Here is a 23,644-nt window from a genome sequence, read left to right as displayed (position 1 = left end):
CCTACGCATTCATCTTCTTATTTTGTGTGGAATTTTGAACCATGCATCCATACAAAACCAATGGCAAAAAAGTACTGTTCTTGAATCAAAGACCGATCGCTACTAAAGGAAAATGGAAGGTTGAAACTGCCCATTGCCATGTTTGCGAGAGAAACCTCCATCATCACCACTCCTCCTGCAGCATAGCTTGCAAGGTCAGCTTCTCTAGGATTCAAACATTCTCCTCCATGATCTACAAACGTTTAGGGATGTGCATATCACGTCACTTTAATTCGAAATGATTTTCATGCACTTTGTTAGTTTCTTGCACACACTTAATTACCATTTCCTGTTATTTAGAAGACTAAGAACTCCATGATCTCTTTGGTATAAGAAAATGAGGAGGCGAAGATAATGAGCTTGGTAGTCCTTACATTAATTATTTTTATGCTTTCTTCTAATGGAGAGTTAAGTTATAGGAACTGCAGCAAAGCAAAAGAGACGGAGATACAATGGGATGAAAGTTGAAACGGAGAGTTGATTATAGGTACTGCAGCAAAGCAAAGTTTTTAACCCAGAGACGGACATGGGGCATTGGGGGCAATTGCCCTCATTAAATTCACCAAAATCTGTGATTTTTGCGTAGAAATTTATAATTTTGCCCTGATAATTAAAGAATTTTGTCTCTACCATCTTTAATAATATATTTATTCGATGTCATTCCCTGTTTGTCACTTTTTCTATGTCAAATTAACACACTAACCAATGAAAAACAAACCATTCACCTCTATTATTTGGATCAAAACCAATCAATAAAAACTTTACCTCTACTTCTCCTTCTTTGACAATGTGCTCTCAATATATAAATTCATTTGAAAAGTTTTCATAACTTTTTTCCCACACATTGAAACTTCTAAATTTTGCTAGTTCTTTCTTCATTTCACTACTACAAATAGAGAAAATTTAGGGTAAACTACTTAGGAAACCCTTAAACTATTGTAATTATCAATTTTTGGCCTGTCATTCATTTTAAATCTCAAATTGGTCGCTCAACAATAAAAAGTATCAAAGTTTGACCTTTCAGTTTATTTATGTTGTTAGATCCATCAAATTTTGCATTTAGATCTATGAAATGTAATAGAAGTGATAGATTGACGGATCCAAATTTGACACTTTTTTTATTGTTTACATGCCAATTTAAGAGTTACTATAGATATGTAGTCAAAAGTTGACAATGAAATAATTTAGGGGCTTTTTAAGTAGTTTATCCCTATATTAGGAGTTTGATAGGAGAACTGGCAAAAATTTTATTAGGGGTTTGAGTTTTGGAACTATTGGAAAAAAAAACTTTATTTGGGATTGAGAGAAGAAGTAGAGAAGCTCAAAAGGAATTGATTATTAAGAGATATTAATTATTGTTTCCAATTAATACTCAGAGTCTCCAAGTATTCTTCGTATATGTTTTAGTTATTTTACTTGGTTATGTTGTCAATAAAATGGCATGAAATATTGTTTTCTATCTATAAATATTTGACTATGTTGTAGTTCTTCTATGGTGATTTCTAGAAAGAAATTTTTAAAATCATTCATAGTTCATATTTCGTAGTTTATATCTATATTCATGATTTATGTGGCGAAATTACATTCTTTGCATAGTTCATTTGGTAAAGATATACACACACATACAATATATAGTGGTTATATTTTTAGTTAAACATATAAAATTTGATATTTCTGCAATTAGCATAATTTAAGAAAGTGATATTTGCACTCCCAAATTAATCTCTCGTACTCCTTGGTGACAACTAAATCAGTGAGTGGATTGAAGTCCGAAAGGCTAATTTGGAAGTGTGAATCTCACTTCTCATGATTTAACATGTTAAATTTTCCTCCGCAGAATTGCACTTGTAAGTATGCCCTATTTTTACCTAATACTTGAAATGTTAGTACAGTGTGTAAATTTTGAGGAGGTGAGGGTAACTTCTCTTGAATTTCGTTTTACAAAATTGATAATTTTGTTTGTCTGCCTTGTTTGGATTGTGATTTTTTTGCATAAAATTTATTACTTTTTTCTTGAATATATTTTTCAATCACTTTTTTATCTCGTATAAATCAAATCAATACAATACATTTTTTTTTTTAACAAAAACTCCTAAAAATAGCAATCCAATTGGGGAAATTTTCTTGCACGATGTATACTGTTATTGAGGAATTCAAAATTACAAAACTTGTATGTAACCATACGCGGGCAGAAAATTATTGTACAGCTCAATCATGTCTTCTCTTGAGTGCACATTTAATTTCTATCTGTAGGAATGGATTGATCAGAAGTTGAAATATGTCAAGAGCTATTTTGTCTTGAACTTGTAGATAATGCAGTTAATATCAATTTTGCAACAACTTCCAATCTTCTGGATAATCTTCTTGCAACAACTCCCACTTAGCCTCTAGGACGAGTTTAGACACAAAACCTGATGCATGTATTCTAAGTCGGACCCTCATATTTCTTCAAACAACATAAAATGTTATCCTAATGCATGGTATATAAGATATGCTAATTTCTGACTGTGTTATCTTCGACACTTGATAAATCCAGGTTGAGCGCATGAAAAAATCCGAAGCAGAGGTTGAAGGTGACAAGAAAGCCCAAGAGATGAATTCAGAACCATGTAAAAAAATAAAAATAAAAAATTCAGAACCATGTATTCAGCTGCTTTCCTTGAGAAGTCTGTCTGCAAGTAAATGCAAGTCCCTAGCTTGCACTGCTACCTCTGACAATGTTGATGAGAAACACACAGATGATGTGGCTTCAAGGCTTGGGTCGCCCTCATTATCTTCGTCGATGAACTTTCGCGTCAGCCGGTGAAAGGGTATACCTCACCGGCCTCTACTAAATTAAATACCTTTTTTTTTTTGGGAAGGAGGAGGAGGAGGAGGAGGAGGAGGAGGAGGAGTAGTGACGACTTAGGAGTAAACTACAGCGTTTCTACTTCTTTAGACTGCATCGTAAATTTGGTACATGTTGCTTGTATAAAGATTCAATGCAGTAGACCAGAAATTCAGAGTGAACTTCGATGATTTGACGAAATAGATTTTTAATAAATACTTGAATACAGTTTCGCTAGGGCACCAGTGGTCTAGTGGTAGAATAGTACCCTGCCACGGTACAGACCCGGGTTCGATTCCCGGCTGGTGCACACTCTTTTTATACGATACATTATTGTTTTGAGCCTTGTTCCCAAAAGCAGTATTCTGGGGCAATATCTTGTTCTCTGGTGCAAGAAGAAGCAGTAGTAGATGGCTTTTTCTTCCTTTAACTGATGCTGATCTTTTCATACCCTTTTAACTGATACTGTTTCATTACAATATATCCCATTTAGCTAATGAGTCTAAGATGAAAAAATAAATAAATAAAGTTCAAGGTAATATTCTCATTAGCTGGACAAAAAATGTAACATCGAGTCCTCTTATTCAACTTATTGGGTTGCAAGTGTTACGTTCATGAGAATTACAGACTCGTGACACTGCGGTGCCACTATTCACCAGTCTATATGATTTTGAGAAAATCAAGGATTAAACAATAAACAAACCCCATGGACAAATCAACCAATTAGAAGGGTGATTTTGATATCTAGCTACTAGGAATTTTTTAAAAGTACTGTGAAAAATCAGCTTGCGCCTGTCTGACCAAGTGTTCATCTTCCCACTGGTCTCTGTATGTCTCAGGCTGAGACCTCTTTCTCATGGAAGTTTCAACATACATCTGCTTTCTCCATTCTTCAGTCGGCAGACCACGACACTGAGCAGCCAACCAATCGTCATATTCGAACTGGCGATATAAAACAACGCATCAGTTGAGTTGGGCAGAAATTAAAAACCCTAGCCTAGGTTCATGGAAAAGCAAGTGCAAAAAGGGTCACACTGGTGAAAGATGACAATGAAGAGCTGCAGCAAAATCAAATCAGAAGCAGGATATCCTAGACAATGACATCAATTCGAGAAGGAGGCGAGCATTTTCTACCTGATAACCAGCCATGTTATGAGTATACCGCTTTGGAGTGTCAGATGCTTCCATTGATGAGTAGAAAGCTTGAATATCAGCCATCATCTCCTTGGGAGAAGGAAGTGAAAGCCGACCAGACAGAGTACCAGCTATCCACTTGCTCTGAAATTCAAACAAGGGGAAAGGTACAACCTAGCAGTCAAAGGGAAAAAAGATCGCTTTTATCAATTAAATGGATTATCAACCAGAACAGTTCATAAACTGAGAACATGGAATATTTGCAAAAGACCTTCCACGGCAACCCAACGAATGAAAGCCATGGTGCTAAAGCTGGAGGAAAAATATGCTTGTAAAGTGGCCCCACACGGTTGTCATCCACAGTTACAATGCCATTAGTTTCAAGGAACGGAAAGTGATATTTGTACCTTAAAGAACATGAATAATGATTCATTGCAAATCGTCAACTAGAATATCTTAGTTCTGTATTTAAATAAATAGTACAAGCAATACTTTCTAATAGTTGCAAGCAAAATCAAGGTAATACCCGGTGCAGTGCAGGATGATATCAGCATAGACTACACTACCCTCTTGGAAAGCAACTGAACCATCTCCGTGTGTGCTTTCTATCTGTGATTGTCAGTTACATTCAGCACTCCAATTCTAAAACGTTTAGCACCTGATTGTTAAAAACCCTGTGCTGGATATCTTACAGTTACAGGATCAGCAATTTTACCATAGAATGATGGTATATATTATCATAGCCAGCCAACTTTCCCATGATGCCATTTTGGACTGATCTCGATGCTATATGAACCTCTTTAGAAACTTTAGCAATCTCTCTGGAGATATCATCAGAACTAGCTGCACTCCCTATCAACACCACCACCTGTCAGGGCATGTTGAATTGGTATCCGGTTGATAAAAAGAGAACAAATAGTGTTAAAAAAACCATCATCTGCCATTGAGTCATATTTTATTCTAAATGCTCTCCTTCCAATGCCACAGATTAAGCTTCTAATTATACTAAAACAACATCTTACTCCACCATAGCCAACTTCTTATGTACAAAGTGAATCCAAAAATTTATTCTTTGCCCTTCTATCACAGACCAATGCATTCTTGCCCATCAACTAATTAGTCACTTGCAAGAATATGCACCTCTGTGCTAAACAAACTGTGAAAGCAAATTTTATGCTATCGCTTAGATTGCAACCCAGACAAATCCATTGTCATTGCAGAACGATAGAGGAGTCAACTTCTGATGATATAAAGGCATTCAGAAGAGAGAAGCACTAAATGTTTGCCAGCTTTAAGTCATGCCATATAAATATAACACCTGTTCAAAGAGCTAGCTGTCCTCTAATGAACCAATTGGAAGGTGAAAAGCTCCAGATAATGAATCTTAGCATAAGTAAATCGAAAATAAGAAACACTAGTAAATAATGCTCAGTAAACATTATTAAAGACATTTAAAATCATTTCTTTAACTTAAAGCACACAACTCCAAGAAAATCTCACAGGGAACAATAAAAAATGTAAAAACAAAACGAACTTAAACCATTAAGCATGCTATGCAGCTCTGAGAGATTGATAATGAGATTTAGATGGAGAGAGGACAAAAGGAAAACAAGGGGCACCTGCCACATACTTGATCTCTGAAAGGTTCAGGATCACGATAGTTGTGGCTATGGATTTGCTTCCCTGGCCATCCTTCAACCCCTGCAATTTAGCAGAACAAGTCTCAAATTTATATTTGTATAATATGAATAACCGGAATCAGGCATAAGTTTTGCAGAATGACATAATAGGTTACTCAAACATTGGAAGGCCATAAAATGGTAGGAATCTAACAACCAGAACAACACAATGGAAGTTACAAAATTGGAGAACAGCAACGTAAGCAATTTAATTTGCAATTGTAACAAAGAAGGATTACCGAATAAAACAACCTCAAACCTTGCGGTTCACAACCAAATGAGACCTCTGTCATAATGCTCAAGGATCAAAATCATTGTCTGATAACATGTAATTTACTAAATCATCTGACATATTCTTTTCATAATTCCTGCCCTGGACAAACCACCAAAGAAACTAGCATCCTCAATGTCATGAACCAAGAAAACAATTACAAACTGTTTTAAAACGTAAGCAACCTTCAAAGTTTTATACTCCTATGCCAAGCTCAGTTTCTCCACCAATAACGGCTAGCTCAAACAAAAAGTTAATAACTGAAAATCTAACTCTAGTTTTCCCTGGAAAACCGAAATTCAACCAATCTCACGAGATACAAGATTGGCATCCTAAAGTTTGTCTTTTTTTTTTTTTTGAACACCTTTTACAAGTCTACTGCATTAAAAACCAATCTTGAGCCAGCAATCTTAATACCCCAGTTTTTCAACAAGCTCAACTCATTAAAGTTTGGTTCTTCATACAAATACAAAATTAAATTCCATACACCTTTATCATAATACCCAAAAAATAAAAAACTCCCGACAGATGAAACCCACTAGATTATTCCTTCCAACCCAATTCTCTATCGTTGATTAAGTCATATGACTTCCTTTTTGCATATTCCATAGTTCAGTCAACCAAATCAGAGCATCGTATAATAGTACTATAATCATAACATTCAACGTTACAAGTAAATTTTTTTCTATGTTGAGGTAGTACCTGGGATTTCTGCAGGTCGGGGTTCTGTATAATGCCCATTACAAACTACTACAGCATCATAAACCTCATCCAACTTTTCTTGATTCCTATCATTATATGCATTTCCCTCCCATTTTCTTGACGTCACTTTCCATTTACCATTTTCCATCAATCCGACATGCCATACCTCAATTCCGAACCTCACCAACCCACACAATTTAAAATCAACTGCAAAGTCCTTCAAATACTCCAATACCTCTCCATGCCCCGGGAACCTTCTCGGGTCCCGGTGACTTCCCTTTTTGTACAAAAACGGGTATGACCGAAAGCCCATTACTTCTCTAGGCAAGTTGGTCCGGAGAGAAGCGTAGAGGCTCGAGTGGATCACGTTTCTGGTCGGGTCAACTCCGAGAGGGTCGGATTCTGTCGCTGGATTATAGACCCATGTGCCTCCCACTTGGTTTTCTCTCTCAAAAACCACCACTTTGTGACCCTCCTGTCGGAGCTCATGTGCAGCTATGAGCCCAGCAGCGCCGGCCCCGATGACGGCGACGTTTTTGGAGGCAATTGGATGCATGGTTGGCGGGTTAGAAAACCGGACCGTCGGGACTGGGGCTGGAACAATCATGTGGTGACTGTCTGTTGACGAAAAAGCCGAACTTATTTTATTCTTTTTTTTTTTGGTGGTTTCTTGTAATTTTATTTTGTATTTTTGTTGCTTTATTGTACTTTCAAAATATGCAAATTCGAGGAGGAATTGCAAAACATGGTGAGGGGCCTCTACAAATGCAAATGTAATTGTAAATTATCATTATTGATTATGTGGATCGAGTATAGTTTGGAATTAATGGACAGAATCGGATTCAGTAAACAATTTCTGAAAATCCTATTTACATTTAATATGCAATTATTACTAAAGTTGAGACATTCACCAGTGTGCTTAAATATAAAAAATCAAAGCGAGTAATTTTGGATAAGATAAAAATTCTCAATGTAAAAGTTCTTCCTTTAATAAGTTTATTAAAGTCACATTAAATCAAACGCTTTTTTGCACTCTGTGGCTAATTTAGTAATAAGCATATTGGTCTCATGATTCTACAAAATCTAAGAGCTCGGTTGGATTAGAGCATTTTTTACCAATGAAAACCTTATGAGCTTTTTTTTTTTTTTTTTTGGGAAAATAAAAACGTTATTCAACATTGGAGTGTAGAGATAGGAATGCTGAAGCCATTGGTCATCGGTCCAATCGTGGAGTATACACTGGCATTTTAGAAAGAACTCGTTATAGACAAATAAGAACCGTGCATGCACATGCAACTCATGATGTCCAAAAACAAAATCACTTAGCATAACGTTTTTTAGTTAATATTGAATTGAAAAGATGATATGCAAATAAATTTAATTAGTTATTAGGCAGATTATACTCTCTTTTTTTTTTTCCTTTTTTGGTATGTCTATCACTACTTGTAGAATAAATTAACGTGTTTTTAGCACCACTAACCTTGAGAAAGATAATTATTTGGATAGAGTAAGATAATTGTTTTGATAGAGTATTATTTCAAATAATTATTTGGAATAATTACTGTAGCACTTTTTGTGATGTGATGTATGTGAGATAAAAAAATAGTTGAAAATATAAAAAAGTGGATTGAGAAAAGTATTTATGATGCACGTGAAATTTTTTTTTCAAAAAATTGACTATCCAAACATAGCTGCCTCCCCTCTAGGAAAACATTGAAAAAACATCTCCCTCAACATGCTCCACACCTAGGAAAAAAAGTAGTATCAACTATGGAAGTCTCTGTCTCATTGTAAAAGATGTAGCAGGGAAATTTGCGTAATGAACTAATTCTTTTATCAGGTTAGACAATTCGAAACAGTATTGATGCGACTGCCGAAGTGAAGGTCCGACCTGACCGGGTGCCTAGGGAGCGAGCGGAGTCGTCCGACCTGCGCGCGGGCGAGCTGCGGGGCTGGGTCCCCTGTAGCAACTCCGACGATCAAGTTAGAGGAAGATTTGTAAGTGAAAGAGTAGAGATTGTGCTATGAATAGCGTACCTTGTGTTTTCCCCCACGCATGGTATTTATAGAGTCACAGGTAGTAGTCTCCTAGTAGAACAGGGAGTCCTTATGGGAGCATAACTCTCCCTAGGGCTCCATAGCTTAGTTAGGGCGTGCTTGGGCTCTGCAGCCCGCGCGGCCCATCCCAGCCGACCTGCTGGGCCGGGAACCTCCTACCAGCCGAGCTTATGGGCCAGGCCGACGTGTTCGTGGGCCCCACTACACTAGCCCCCCCTCAAGTCTAGAGTCATCGATCGTGCGCGTGAATCTAGGCCGAATTCTAGGAGGTCATGTCAGCTCCTTGTGGGACCCGCCGTCAGAAAGTGGTGCAAGCAACCGTCGCGTCAGTTCGCGTCGGTCACCTCAATCGTCGCCTCGGCCAATTATGGCGGTTAGGAACGGTTCCCCATAACTGCTTTAATAAATGCGCGCCTCTTCGTTTTCCCGCGCTGTCGCTGCCTATAAATAGGGTCCTCCAAGCGTCATTTTCACTCTCCTCCTCTCATTTCTTCAGTTCGCTCCTTCACTCCCCAGTTCGCTGCTTCATTCCTTTCTCTTCAAGAACACATCGGGTCGCCCCGCCTTAAGAGCCCAGAGTCAGCCCGGGCAATCCTTAGATCACCAGTAAGTCCCCCTTTCCTTTTATGTCTTCTTACAGTTCGGATAGTTCTGACGTTACCAGTTCAGCCCATAGGCACAGAGCAGCCAGCCCCATACTCTTAGATAGCAGCTCTTCCGATTCCTTTAGCTCTTCTCCTTCTATTTCATTTGGACCGAGACCAGTAGCCTCGCCTAACCTGTCCCCAGTTAGAGTAATGAGCCCAGCTGAGCGACCTGCCCAGCCTATAGTAGGAGCAGCCGAACAGGCTGCTCCGGATCAGATGGCAGCAGGGACCTCAGGGGCGCTGAGGGGCGACTTTGGAGAGGTCGACACTATTCCCCCAGCCCTGGCTCAAAAAGATGTTGACGAGCTGGCGGAAAAATACGAAATTCCGGCCCAGTTTGAGCCCAGGGCCGCCCGTCCAGGGGAGGTCGCCAGCCGACCTCCCCCTGGCTTCGTGGCGATCTACAGGGACCAATTGATGGCTGGCCTCCGTCTGCCCATCCCCAACTTCCTCTTCTTCATTCTTACCTTCTGGGGTATTCGCATAACCCAGGTCATCCCCAACGCTGTTCGCTCTATCATAGGCTTTTTCATCCTCTGCCGAGCACTCGAAATCCCTTTTTCTCTTGACCTATTTCGAGCCTTCTTCCAGATGAAGGTCAGCGGGAAGGTGCCTGGGTGGTTCTACTTCGCCCGACGAAGTGGAACGAAAACCCCCACCCGCGAGGTGTTTACGGGGGCACCTTCCTCCATCAAGGACTGGAAGCCTCAGTTCTTCTTTGTGAAGAACCTAGGTTTTCCTCCCCTTACCTGGAGAGCAGAGACTCAAGTCTCAGATCCCATTCCGTCCCCGCTCCCCGTGTCCGAGCTGAGCCGCCTACTCAGCTCGGACACGAAGCTGGACGTGAAGGAGTTCAGCAATGGCCAGCTTTGGGCGGCGGGGCTGATCCGAGCTAGCTCCTCGGATCCTTCCTTAGAGGATAGGCCACTCTCGACAGATGAGCTGGACGCCTGTAACTATCCAGCCCCTCCATCATCATCATTATATATATATATTTTTTTTTTCGAACCGCTGACCTCTTGGCCTTCTGTTTGTGCAGTGAAACGGTTTTCCTCACTTCTATCCATTGGCGGTAGCAGCAACCCGGGCGCCGCTACTCAGACTCCGTCGGCCATCCCAGCCAGCTCGGTGCCTGCTCCCGTACCTCAGCCAGCTCCCGCCCAATCCTCCAAGGCGGTTGAGGCTGGGAAGAAAAAGAAAAAGAAGACCACTGCTAAGAGAGCCAGGGTGGAAACGCCCTCGTCCCCAGCTCGGGAGGAGAGGCCAACACCCGAGCCCGCCCAAAGCGGCCACTACGGCGTGAACACCGTCGAAGAGCAAGCCCGCGCTGAAGCTCCTCCAAACCTGTGGCAACGCCAAAGCTCCCTGCTCTTCGACCCCCAGACGCAGCTGACGACGCACCAACACCCTATGCACTTCTGCCCCCAGTGGAAGCTATCCATAAACGACCGAGCTCAGTTCCCAGACGCAGCTCGGGAGCTTATCCAGGGCGCCATCCTTCCACGCGACTTCAACCTAGTCAAGACCATGGATTCGTCCGATCTCCTCAATTACTATTACACGGGAGCAGCACAGGTCGGTATTCTCCCATTTCTTTGCTATAGGTAGGAGGTTACTCTTGTCATGATTTTGACGCCTCCACACCTGTCCTGACAGATGAACGTGGTCGGGCCCGAACTGGCCAAGCGTTACGAGGGCCTGCTCCCCCTGCTGACTGAAACGAAGGCGGCCAACGAGAAGTTGCTCAGCCAGAACGCAGCAGCTGTGGCCGAAGCTGAAGGCCTGAAGAAGCAGCTCGCGCAAGTCCACACAAACTTCGAGCTAGAACTGAAGAAAAACGCCGATCTAACCTCACAGCTGAAAGGGGAACAGCAAAAGGCAGCTGGGTTGTCTGCTCAGGCAGAGGCAGCTAGGGCTGAGGGAAGCCAGGAGGGTGTGCGGACCTTCCTGAGGTCCGAGGAGTTCAGGGGCGACCTGGCCATCCTGAATACCCCCGTTCTGCAGCACGGGTATTCCCAGGCCCTGCAGGAAGTGCAGGGGCTAGGGCTACCCGGGTTTGACCTGGGAAACTTTCCCAGCTACAATCCCCTAGCTGTGGAGCAGCTCGACCGCCTGGTGGAGGGCTATACGCACGGGCGGAAGCTGGTCGACCTGGTTGCCGACCCCCTGCTGCCAGTGACCACTCCTGAATCCGAGCAGGAGGAGGAGGAGGGCGAAAACTAGAATAGGGCTTAGGGTAGAACCCGAACTATCGGTAGTTCGTTTTGTATGAACTCTGCTCTTCATTGTACAGTTTTTATTGAATGAAATGAACAGCCTTCCTTTTGTCTTATACTTAATCGCATTTGCAAAGTTTCTCACAACAAGACATATCAGTTCGGCCTTATGCCGACATAAGTGAGCTATTCCCTAAGATGAAAACAGCTTATTAGCCAAATACACTAGCATTAATCAAAGTCTTGACCTTGAGACGAACTGTCGTGTGCGAGCCTAACGAAAAATCCTCAGGTTGGAATTGTGCCAAGTACGAGGGACCTCTTCCCCGCTGAGGTGAGCTAACCTGCAGTATCCAGCACGGTCTGCTTCTTTCACCACATAGGGTCCTTCCCAATTTGGACCCAGCTTACCAGTGCCCTGAAGCCGACTTACGCTGTTCTTCCTCAGGACCAGGTCCCCTTGCTTAAAAGCCAGAGGCTTTACCCTAGCATTGTAGTGTCGCGCGATCTGTCCCTTATACTTGGCCATGCGTATAGCTGCTTCTTCTCTCCTCCCTTCCAGCAAGTCCAGGTTAAGACGCAGCTCCTCTTCATTGTCCCGAGCTATGAAGTTCTGAACTCTGTTCGAAGGAACACCTATCTCCGCCGGGATCACCGCCTCCGCTCCATAGGTCAGCACGAAAGGAGTCTCCTGCGTAGCAGTTCGGGGAGTGGTTCGGTAAGCCCACAATATGGTCGGCAGTTCGTCCAACCACCCAGTTCGGGCAGACTCCATCCGTGTCTTTAAGCCGTGCAGTATGGTCCTGTTGACGTTTTCGACCTGGCCGTTTGCCTGAGGGTGGCCTACCGAGGTGAAGTGCTGCCGGATTCCGAGCTCCGTGCACCAACCTTGAAGAGCAACGTCAGCGAACTGGCGTCCATTGTCCGAGACCAGGACATGGGGTATACCAAATCGGCAAACGATGTTTTTCCAGAGGAACTTCTGCACCGACCTGCTGCTAATGGTGATAAGGGGCTCGGCCTCCACCCATTTGGTGAAATAGTCTACAGCCACAACCACATGCTCATAGCCCCCTGGAGCTCGGGGAAATGGCCCCAACAGGTCGATTCCCCATTGGAAAAAAGGCCAAGGGCTCTGAAGAGGGATCATCTCCTGAGTCGGGGCGTGATGGATCGGCGCATGCAGCTGGCAGGACTTGCACCGAGTTACCAGCTCAGTCGAATCCAAGAATATGGTCGGCCAGTAGTAACCAGACAGCATTCCTTTCTTGGCCAAAACCCTCGGGCCGACGTGGTTTCCGCAGATGCCCTCGTGCAACTCACGCAGGATGTAGTTTCCCTCCTCCGGAGTAATGCACCTCAGCCACGGGCGTAGGTAGGATTTCTTGTAAAGCACCCCATTTGAGAGCTCGTATCCCCGCGACCTGAGGAGGACCCTTCGCGCCTCCACCCGGTCTTGAGGGAGCTCTCCATTAGCTAAATACCGTATAATGGGATCCATCCATGAGCTCACTACTTGAATAACAAGCAAGTCCACCTGGTCATACGCCCGATTTCTGACGACTTCCACCAAGACTTCTTTGTTCAGCGTGCCGACCGAGGTGGAAGCTAGCTTGGACAGAGCATCCGCCCTCTTATTTTGGCTCCGAGGGACCTGCTTGAGCGCGAATACTTTGAACTGGGCCCTTAGCTCATGCACTTTGGCGACGTACCTTCTTAGGGGCTCCTCCTTAACTTCGTAGCTTCCCCCTACCTGGTTGACTATCAGCTGTGAGTCGCTGTAGACTTCTATTGACTCGGCCCCCAACTTCCGAGCTATCACCATCCCTGCGACCAGGGCCTCATATTCGGACTCGTTGTTAGAGGCCCTGAAATCAAACCTCAGGGCGTAGGCCAACTCATCCCCCAGAGGGCTAGTCAGGAGGAGCCCGGCTCCGCATCCTTCCTTGCTTGACGATCCATCTACGAACAGGGTCCAGACTGGAATGATCTGATCAACTTCGCCAGTGGCCTGTTCGATCTCGACAGCCTCTTCGGCGTGTTCAGCCTCCGCTGCGTCTCCGATCTGTCCGGCCTGAGCTCCCTTTGTGGCCTGCCCGACCTTGACATGCCCCTCCGCCTGCTCGGCCTTGAAAGCCTTGGCGGCTCGCTCGACCTGGGCAGCTTTTTCGGCATGCCTGGCCTCTGCCGTGCCTTGGGTCGTCCGGGATCGGGTCGTCTGCGCGGCCTCGACAGCTTCTCCGACCTGCTGGGCCTCGGCTGTGTCTCTGGTCCGTTTGGCCTGCGGCTCCGGTTGTCCGAAGGAGACCCCTTCGGCTATAAAATCTGCCAATGCTTGGGCCTTAATGGCCGTGCGAGGTTGGTAGCTGAGGTCGTATCCGGACAGCTCCACGGCCCACCTCACCATTCTACCTGAGGCGTCAGGCCTTGAAAGAATTTGCTTGAGTGGCTGGTCGGTCATAACCACCACTGGGTGAGCTTGGAAATATGACCTGAGCTTCCGAGCCGCGTGAACTAACGCCAAGACATATCGCTCAATCGAGGTGTACCTTGTCTCCGCGCCCTGCAAAGCTCGGCTGACATAGTATACAGGCTTCTGGACCTTTCCTTCGTCCCGAACTAGTACCGCACTGATCGCCTCCTCCCCTACTGCTAGATAGATAAATAAGGTTTCTCCATGCGCAGGAGAGGTCAAGGAGGGCAATCGTGCGATGTGGGCTTTCAGCTCGTCAAACGCTTGCTGACACTCGGGGGTCCACTCGAACTGAGGGCCTCTTCGCAGGGCCCTGAAGAAAGGAGAACCCCGAACTGCAGATTTCGACAAGAACCTGTTCAAGGCCGCCATCCTGCCAGCCAGCCTTTGAACCTCTTTTATGCTTCGGGGAGGAGCCATGTCCATGATGGCTTTTACCTTGTCGGGGTTAGCCCTTACTCCGTCTTTTGATATCATGTATCCAAGGAACTTGCCCGACCTGACCCCGAAGGTGCATTTCTTGGGATTTAGCCGCATCCGCGAGCTCCGTAGGACGTCAAAGATCTCCCTGAGGTCGTCGACGAACTGCTCCTGAGTTCGGCTTTTCACCAGCATGTCATCCACGTATACCTCCATGTTTTGGCCGATCTGGTTCTTGAACAGCTTGTTGACCAGCCGCTGATAGGTCGCGCCTGCATTTTTCAAGCCAAACGGCATGGTGGTATAACAATACGTACCGCATTCGGTGATGAAGGCAGTCTTCTCTTGATCCTCCTTATCCAGAGCTATCTGGTGATACCCTTTGAAAGCATCCAGGAAGCAGAAGATCTCGTACCCAGTTGTTGAGTCGACCAGCAGGTCGATGCGAGGGAGAGGGTAGCAATCCTTTGGGCAAGCCTTATTCAGGTCGGTGAAGTCCACGCACATCCGCCAAGCCTTGTCCTCCTTTTTGACCAGCACCGGGTTGGCCAGCCAGGTCGGATAGTGGATCTCCTTCACAATTCTAGCCTCCAACAGCTTGCCCACCTCTTCTTTAACGACCTTGTTGCGTTCAGGTGCAAAGTTTCTCTTCTTCTGCTTCACTGGCCGGATGCTCGGATCCACATGCAGCTTGTGGACTGCCAGTTCGGGAGGAACTCCTGGCATGTCATCGGCACTCCAAGCAAAGATCTCGGCGTACTCCTCCAGGAGGGACTCCAGGGCCCTCCTTACCTGCTCGTTTAGTCCAGATCCCGCCTTAACCACACGATCAGGTCGCTCGGGGTTGACAAGCAATTCAAGCAGATTTTCGTCCGTCTCCAACCTCTCCTCCTTCTCAGTAGGCTCCCAGGGCTCCAGAAGGGCTGTCTGCGCCACCAGCTTCTCCTTACCCTTGAGGGTTGCAATATAGCATGCTCGAGCTACCTCCGGGTCCCCCTGCACCTCGGCCACTCCCTCGGGAGTGGGAAATTTCATGCTGAGGTGTAAGGTCGAACAGACAGCTCGGAGTGCGTTTAGGGTTGGACGTCCCAATATCATGTTGTAGGAGGACGGCTCCTTTACCACCGCGAAATTTACCTGAACAGTTCGGCACCTTGGTGACTCCCCTATGGTGACCTGGAGGGTTATCATTCCCTCAGGCCTTACCGGCGGACCTGCAAACCCTATCAAGGGGGTACGAACTGGAATGAGCTGTTTATCTTCTAGCTGTAGTTCTCTGAAGGCCTTGTAGTACAACACATCGATGGCGCTCCCATTGTCAATGTATACCTTTTTGACCTTATAGTTACATGCGACGACCTCTATCACAATTGCCTCGTGGTTATTGGAAGCTAGAGGTACCGCATCCTCCGGCCCGTAGATGATCTCCTCGTACATCTTTAAACGCTTGTTTGAGCTCTCCCCACTGGGGGGAGGCCTGTTATTTCGCCGAGCCGAATGGCTATCCCCTCCAGCAGGTCCCCCTGCAATAGTGTTGATCACTCCCGCCAGAGCCTGCTCCCCGCGTACCGGAGTCCGCTCCCGAGGACCCCGAGGTCGGTCGTGCGAGCTGGGCGCCCGATCTCGCTTGAATCCTCCTTGCTTATGATCAGTTCGCCCTTCGCGGACGAACTGGCCAAGATGACCCCTCCGGATCAGCTTTTCAATTTCCTTCTTAAGGTGGCGACAGTCTTCAGTGTCGTGGCCCACATCCCTGTGGTACGCACAGTACAGGTCCTGATCTCTCCTGCTTCTATCCCCGGCCAAGGGCCGGGGAGGTCGGGATAGCCCTTCCTGCTCCATCACCGTGAGGACCCGAGCTCGGGGGGCAGTGAGGGAAGTCCAAGGCTTGTCTGCCCCTAAGGGTCGGCTCCTAGACGGGTGGTCATAGGTATTTTTCCGCCCTTGGTCACGTCGCACGTCCCCCTGGTCGGTTGTCCTTCTTCGCTTGTCATCCCTCTGCCTCTCCTGGGCGCCCTTCAGGCGATTAGCCTCCTCAGCATTGGCCTTCTCATGAGCTCGATCCAACATCTCCCGAACTGACTTGGGTGGCCGCTCCACGAGCTCGGTGTATAACTTCTGCTTCCGTAGCCCGTTAATGAAGGCAGCCATGACCACCTTGTCATCTCGGTCGCGGACCTGGAGGGATTCGTTATTGAACCGCACCATGTATTCACGCAGTGATTCCTCGACCCTTTGTTGAATGGTCATAAGGTGAGCGGTGCTTTTGGAGAAGGCTCGCGAAGAAACGAACTGTGCTGAGAACAGTCGCGCGAGCTGAGTGAAAGAACTAATCGATCTGGGGGGAAGTCCCTGGAACCACTGCCGAGCCCTTCCTTCTAGGAACATCGGGAAGGTCTTGCACCTGACCGCATCTGCAGCCGTTTGTAAGCGCATCTGCGTCATGAACACGAACAGGTGGTCTTCCGGATCCGTAGTAGCGTCGTAAGGTTTCATGGTTGGAATTTTGAACTTCGCGGGCAGTTGGTATTCCTCGATGTCAAGCGCAAAGGGGGAAGCAATGTACCTGTCCGCCTCCGGGTCGAGCATCAGGTCTAGCTCGTCCCGTACCTGTTGTCGCTCCCTCCGGGGGGAGAGCCCCCGGACGGGCTCCGGATGCTCAGTTCGGGAGTTCTTGTGAGATGGCTCCACGACCTCGACCTGCTCTCGCGTGAGTTCCCGACGTGCCCGCTTGGCCCCGTGATTGGGGCTCCCAGTTCGGGACTCTGACAGGTCGGCTCCTTAGACCTTAGGCTCCTTGTCGAACTGACCTCCCGACTGCCCTTTGAGGTAGTCCACGATCGCTTCGAAGGTGGGCAGGTTTGCCGCCACCGTTTGCACCAGCTGTTCAGGCGGAATCCGTGAAGGCCCCGCCCCTGCTCCTTCAGGTGTCGGATCCCGATGAGAATTTAGGGGGGCGCTTCGCTCCTTCCCCTTAGATGCACCAGCGTTCCTCTGAGACCTTGTTTTCGGCATGATTCGCGAAGAAAAGTAACGTGTTCCCACAGACGGCGCCAATTGATGCGACTGCCGAGGTGAAGGTCCGACCTGACCGGGTGCCTAGGGAGCGAGCGGAATCGTCCGACCTGCGCGCGGGCGAGCTGCGGGGCTGAGTCCCCTGTAGCAACTCCGACGATCAAGTCAGAGGAAGATTTGTAAGTGAAAGAGTAGAGATTGTGCTATGAATAGCGTACCTTGTGTTTTCCCCCACGCATGGTATTTATAGAGTCACAGGTAGTAGTCTCCTAGTAGAACAGGGAGTCCTTATGGGAGCATAACTCTCCCTAGGGCTCCATAGCTTAGTTAGGGCGTGCTTGGGCTCTGCAGCCCGCGCGGCCCATCCCAGCCGACCTGCTGGGCCGGGAACCTCCTACCAGCCGAGCTTATGGGCCAGGCCGACGTGTTCGTGGGCCCCACTACAAGTATATATATATATATATATACACACACATACACACAAAAACTAGAACCAGTTGATCTGAATAAATTTCTATTACCCCTTATGGGGGGGTGAGACGAATTTCAAGAATTAGTTCGAATCCAATCTTCAGAAATTGAATTAGTACCTGCGCAGGGTGGGGCATTCTTGATAACAAATGGCAAGTCAAAGTTGATCCCTCGGATTCTAGGGTACTTGGAAACTACCATCTTAAGAGTAGCACCAAGCCCTCCTCCAACATCCACTGCCTCTTTTAGATCCTCACATCATTTGTATTTTTCAAGAACTGAACCCACAAAAACACACGTGTGGCTAACCATTATTCCATTGAAAACCTCATTCAGTCCTCTAGAATTTCCTATGTATTCAAACAAATACAGTCCATTAGCCTTGTGAAATGGAGTTCCTCCCTTCAGTATTGCATCTTTCAAGCTATTACTGCGTCACAAAATTTGGGATGAAAACATTATCAATAGTTTGTAAAGTCTGTGCATGCATGTCATAGAACAAAAGACGGTAAAAAAGTCAAACCCGCAATTTATAATTGCTTTTTCTTTAGACAGGAGAACTGCGGGAGCAAAAGACATTCCGTTGGAATCAGGAATCAGAAACTCGCACATTGGAGTCAAACCATATAACTTTGTTGTATGTTCATTTTCAGTGGAAACAAGGGTGCATTTTAGAATAGAATAGCTACTGAGCAGCTGTAATAGTCGGTCTAACATTGCCGAGATCATAGCAAATTTGTTCGAGATCATAGCAAATTCTGGCCTGAACTCGGTCTGAGCTGAAGAAAGGTGGGCATTAGGGCGGCCAGATTTTGCTATGATCTCGAACAAATTAAGCTCAATGGCAGCTGTGAAGGCTGCATATAGAGTTGGAGCACCAGTAAATTCAAGAAGCTTTTGTAGTTCTTGCTGTCTACCGTCCACGATCAGTTCCTCACCTTAGTTTGAGGCCATTTTTAGCTCCTCCGGTTTGGAATTGGATATTCGATGCTAATAAGAGTAAGAGTTGATAACGATGACCAGAGAACTAGTAATCAGCCATGCATCTTTATAGCCTCAAAGCTATTGCCATCCCATTCTTTTCCAGTTGATTACATCTAATTAAGGCACATTAAACATATCATAATTGTTGCAACCGCCGACCTCTCAACCTATCTAGCAGTCCAAAAATTATTACTCAATTTGCATAAATGGCAACAAAAATCCGGATATGCAAAATTGTCTACGCTTTGTAATTGTGTCTTCTTTATGAATATTATGTAAATAGATATGTAAAGGTGGAGTTCAGATATAGTAAGCTACAGCCCCCACGTGAATGGGCTGGTGGTTGGCGCCTCCTCCTCGGGACCGTTAGGTCCTGGGGTCGAACCTCCGCAGCAACATCAGTTCGCCGTGCATTTAACGTGCTAGGTCTGGTTGGGGCGCTGGGCCGGACCGGAGTGGGGATTAGTCGGGCCGCCTTTACTGACTTGACCCGGACACCCCACTCCGTCGACAAAAAAAAAAAAAAAAGATATAGTAAGCTACAAAACTAGCTAAACAAGGTAGCATCAATCAACTCAAAGTAGACACCTAACGTTCACGTATTGAATTTTTCAGCCCCAAAAATGGTTATGCCTCGGGGTGACCTGCCCAAGTCGACCCATGAGTTGCTTGCAATCAAGTAATTGAGGTGAATAGACATGAGAATTGATGTTGTCTGATTTGAGGCAATTAAAGAGTCCACTTCAACTGTTGAGAAGTTGATGCTAAATTGGACTCCCAAGGATAATCCATCTCGTAAGGCCCAACACTCTGCTAGAGTAGAGGATGCAAAGCCTAAGTTTCTTGAAAAACACTACTGCAAGCCAGTTACCCTGAGAAGTATTCTAAAGCTAAGTTGATACACGAGAATTGAAGATATGCAGTGAAAAGAGTTGTCTGGTTCAAAGATCCTACTGTTTCTGTTTTTCTAGAGAAGCCATCATCCAAAAGCAAATATGATACCCCTCGGGATACCAGAGAAACAAGAGGGAAAAAAATTGAGGCATCCTTGCTTCAGCCAATCCAGAAATTCGACAGGTTGGTTCAGGGATTGGGGGCTCGAGTCAAGAGATTCCAATTGGTACCAAAAATTGATCAGAATTCACAAGACACTATTATACTAGTAATTCGACCATACCATGGAATTCCAAGTGGTTAAAAAATTTTGAGTACAGTTGAATAGTTTTTGGTCTTTCCTTCCACTCTCGTCATTTTCTATATAACCTCAAGCAAGGACTAGGACTAAATGTGGTGTCGCCTTCATTTATCTGCTTATGATTAGATGTAAGTTCATATAGACATTTGATACAACTAAGGGTGGGGCCTAGTCCGGTCTCACCATACAAACATCATTAGCAAGAAATTTAATACGCATACGAAACTAATCGTGCATTAATATTTTGTCTGTTGATCACAAAGCTGGATTCTTTTTCGAGGGACCGTGGACTAAAAAGTTTCAAGACACAATTATCAAATAGATTGACGACTCCTGCTACTTTGTTTTATCCTTTATTTTGTTGCAAATAAACTACTATACAAGAGAAAGACAACTTGTGATACCCATTTCTAAACTTCTGAGATGGGAATATATATCGGAGAAAAAGATTAGTATAAGAAAAAAGAACAGCGGAGCAGTATTATGGAAGGGGCCGACCCTTGAGGTCCCATTGATATATCTGTCTTTCTGATCCTGTGAATGTTGATTGGATATGAAGACCGTGGACCATGATAAGGAATCTAGAAATTCGGCATAAAAATATACACTATGTCCTCGACTCATGGCAAGTAAGATACGAATAACCAACGCTGTGCATTTTGACAAAGAAAGGGTAAACTTCTCTCACTCATCATCATCATAAATAAATAAATAACAGTTTTTGAATCCAATCTTGCACACAACTTATCACTTGAATACACTGCACATCTTCTACTTAACTTTACTTTATCAAAAAATTTAACACTTGAACTACTTTTTTTTTTTAACGAATGTTCACTAAACACTCGTTGGATAAACTCATATAACAATAACTGTGACACCTACCTATCTTAATGCTATGAAATCATGGTTCATCGTCGCGGGTCATGGTCCCGTCGCGGATCACGATCATAGTTGTTTGACATCTGTCGCAATATATCGATTGGATATCGGCGCATTATAACACATAAAAATTTTCAAACAATTTGGAAAAAATACTGAAAATAAAAAAATACCATAAGCTGAAAAATGGCAATTGTATATAATGCTGGATGCGAGGTTGAGCTTAATAAACACTAAGCACAAATTAAATTTAACCTTAATCTTTCAGTTCATCAAAACTAAAAATAGGGTTGAAAAATAAATCAAATTATTTGATTTTTGAATCGAATTTAGTTTGATAAGAGATGGTTCGAATTTATTTGACCAATTATTCAAGCCAAACTCGAACAGCTTTTTATATTTAATAACTATCAAATTTGATGTAAAAAAAAGGAGCTCTTTCAAACTCAATATGACAAATAAATCAGTCAAATTTATTAAAATAATCAAACAAATTTGAATACTAATTTGTGGGCTTTGCTACTTTTTGTCAAAAAAAAAAAAACTACGAGAGTTCTACTGGTTGTCAAGAAAAATATCCGCTTTATGATTTTACCTTCTTAATGCATAATATCAAAACTTTCAAGAAAGCTATAGTCAACGCCACAACGAGGAGATATTAAAAGGTTAGCTTTTAGTGAGAGCATCTGATCTGACCCGACGCAAGATCACAATTGCATCAAGCGTCAATTCTCGAGAAAAAGGAAACCACGAGCTCTTGGGCCGGTGGCCACCTCCAAACCCTTAAAGCTTTGGAACAACCTTACCTTCCACCAAAATGTCACTCTTGTGGCTCTGCTTCAAATTCAGACGGGTGCGTAGTGCACCCGTCTGGTCCGGTGGTGATTCTGTCCCCATCAAAAATCATAGATTCAGTTGAGTCTCCCCCGTAAATAGAATACGAGGAGGAATATGAATGACAATTGAAAAAAAAAAAAAAAATCAATTCTCGAGAAAAAGCGCATGCGCTTGGTGGTTGGCTTCTGCACAAAATTCTTTTCCGTGGGATAGCCGCAATTCATTGCAGAGAACCATTAATGATCTTAATTGGTTTGGGATTAATATGGTCCATTCTATAGAGGGCAATTTACATTTCAATATTTAGTAAATTTGTTTTTGCGATTGCATCTACAACCGGAGAGGCCCCGAATTGTTTTTCGTTGCCTAGATCCGTTGATAACACTCGTAGAACATAGGACAAAAAGCGATTCAAGACACCTTTCTCGTCTTATCCTAATACAAAAGCGAGGTTATCGACCTAATTTTCTTGCACAAAGCAAAATAATAATCATAATAATTTTTTTTTAAAAAAAATACACGTATGAATCTATATAATTTGCTGATTGGATTTTATGTGCAAGTTTGATTTTTGTCACGTAACCATTGTCTAAACTATAAATTTCTTCAAATTCATTGTATATGTGTTAAATTGCAGATCCGGCCTGCTATTTCTAATACATGTTTAACTTGCTTGCAATGATTTGTTGGACGATTTCCAGCAATTAATTAATGAAGTTTGCTCTTTATTAAAAAAAATAATAATTTGAGTTTATTAAATTTGGATATCATTTATTCAAGACAAGATTTTCAAGAAATTACGATCAAGCATCAAATCTATTTTACACGTAGACTATGAGTCCACTTAGCCAAATAAGAAATAAAGTTATTCTTATAGGTCAAAAAAATGTTTTCTTTATTTTATTTTATTATCTTCATCAGGCTCTGCTACATACTTGATTTCTCCTGGGGTCTTGGCAAGGAACTGGTGTTTAATTACTGATTTTATAGTTGTGTAGATGTAGACAACAGTGTATACGACGTGGTCCATACGATGGATATACTCACGTAAGTTAGATTAGATTTAGATACAATACTTTAAGTCAGATCGTTACAAGGATGGTCCCCATAGCCTAGGAACCTCAAAATTTTCTTTAATTCTAAAACTAATAAAGAAGACGTTGATTCTTCAACAACTGTCTTCACATTTTTTTAGTTTTGAGGGCTCCATCCTTGCCTTATTTTACTTCCAAAAATAATGGGGCTCGTATTGATGTATCTCGATTGAGAATATGGACTGTGGAAGGGTTAGAATTGTAAATGGTGTGATCGTATACCACCACTGTATTTGTTAAATGGATTGACGTATAAGCATACCACATTATTGGGCACAAGTCTATGATATATTTGTTTACATACAAAAATTCTTGTATCAAAATAGCAATAGCGTATTATTGTATTCTCAACACGGCAATATAACATCACATATGTCAAATCGATACAGTACATTTTTTTTAAAAAAAAACTCTAGAAAATAGCAATTCAATTCTGATGAAAAAAAAAAAACCCTAGGCTTGTTCTAGAATCATCATTTTAATTGATTATTAATTTTAATTATTGGATAATTATCTATTTTGATTTTCTCACTTGCTCTTGTATTTGATTATAAAATTTGTTAATAGCGAAAAAAAAAATCTATAATCTATCGAAATGTAATTTTTGTTGATTCTGATTATTCTTTATAATAACTTTTCTAATCAATTTATGCAAAATTCAAAGCAATGAGAACCAGGGCCGAAGATGATTCATAAGCAG

General features: G+C 43.9%; 2 protein-coding genes and 1 non-coding gene across 3 annotated transcripts; 1 reads left to right on the top strand and 2 right to left on the bottom strand.

The window, feature by feature from the left end:
* Nucleotides 1-3,105: 3,105 nt before the first annotated feature.
* Nucleotides 3,106-3,176, top strand: TRNAG-GCC. Its single transcript has one exon. It is a non-coding gene; the product is annotated as a tRNA-Gly (tRNA).
* A 237-nt stretch (nucleotides 3,177-3,413) lies between these two features.
* LOC113779112 (flavin-containing monooxygenase FMO GS-OX-like 4) lies at nucleotides 3,414-7,257 on the bottom strand. Its single transcript, XM_027324561.1, has 7 exons — nucleotides 6,653-7,257; nucleotides 5,631-5,701; nucleotides 4,716-4,868; nucleotides 4,527-4,609; nucleotides 4,272-4,407; nucleotides 4,001-4,144; nucleotides 3,414-3,808 (listed from the first exon to the last, which is right to left on the bottom strand). The coding sequence occupies exons 1-7, from the start codon at nucleotides 7,206-7,208 to the stop codon at nucleotides 3,629-3,631; spliced, it is 1,323 nt and encodes a 440-aa protein (XP_027180362.1). The 5' UTR covers nucleotides 7,209-7,257; the 3' UTR covers nucleotides 3,414-3,628.
* Nucleotides 7,258-18,210: 10,953 nt separating this feature from the next.
* Nucleotides 18,211-21,910, bottom strand: LOC113780856 (caffeic acid 3-O-methyltransferase-like). The gene is made up of 3 exons (XM_027326639.1): nucleotides 21,820-21,910; nucleotides 18,476-18,809; nucleotides 18,211-18,382 (listed from the first exon to the last, which is right to left on the bottom strand). The coding sequence occupies exons 1-3, from the start codon at nucleotides 21,908-21,910 to the stop codon at nucleotides 18,211-18,213; spliced, it is 597 nt and encodes a 198-aa protein (XP_027182440.1).
* Nucleotides 21,911-23,644: the final 1,734 nt, after the last annotated feature.

Source organism: Coffea eugenioides, chromosome 8 (genome assembly GCF_003713205.1).
Source record: "Coffea eugenioides isolate CCC68of chromosome 8, Ceug_1.0, whole genome shotgun sequence".
NCBI lineage: Eukaryota > Viridiplantae > Streptophyta > Magnoliopsida > Gentianales > Rubiaceae > Coffea > Coffea eugenioides.
This window is presented reverse-complemented; position numbering and strand designations above follow the sequence as displayed.

Coding starts and splice junctions, on each gene's coding strand:
- LOC113780856 (XM_027326639.1), bottom strand. CDS start 21,910: ATGGGGACAGAATCACCACCGGACCAGACGGGTGCACTACGCACCCGT. Junction 18,810..21,819: donor GAGTGACATTTTGGTGGAAG/GTAAGGTTGTTC, acceptor CTCTATATGCAG/CCTTCACAGCTGCCATTGAG. Junction 18,383..18,475: donor AAAGCAATTATAAATTGCGG/GTTTGACTTTTT, acceptor TTTGTGACGCAG/TAATAGCTTGAAAGATGCAA.
- LOC113779112 (XM_027324561.1), bottom strand. CDS start 7,208: ATGCATCCAATTGCCTCCAAAAACGTCGCCGTCATCGGGGCCGGCGCT. Junction 4,869..5,630: donor CTGAACCTTTCAGAGATCAA/GTATGTGGCAGG, acceptor ATGCCCTGACAG/GTGGTGGTGTTGATAGGGAG. Junction 4,408..4,526: donor ATCATCCTGCACTGCACCGG/GTATTACCTTGA, acceptor ATGTTCTTTAAG/GTACAAATATCACTTTCCGT.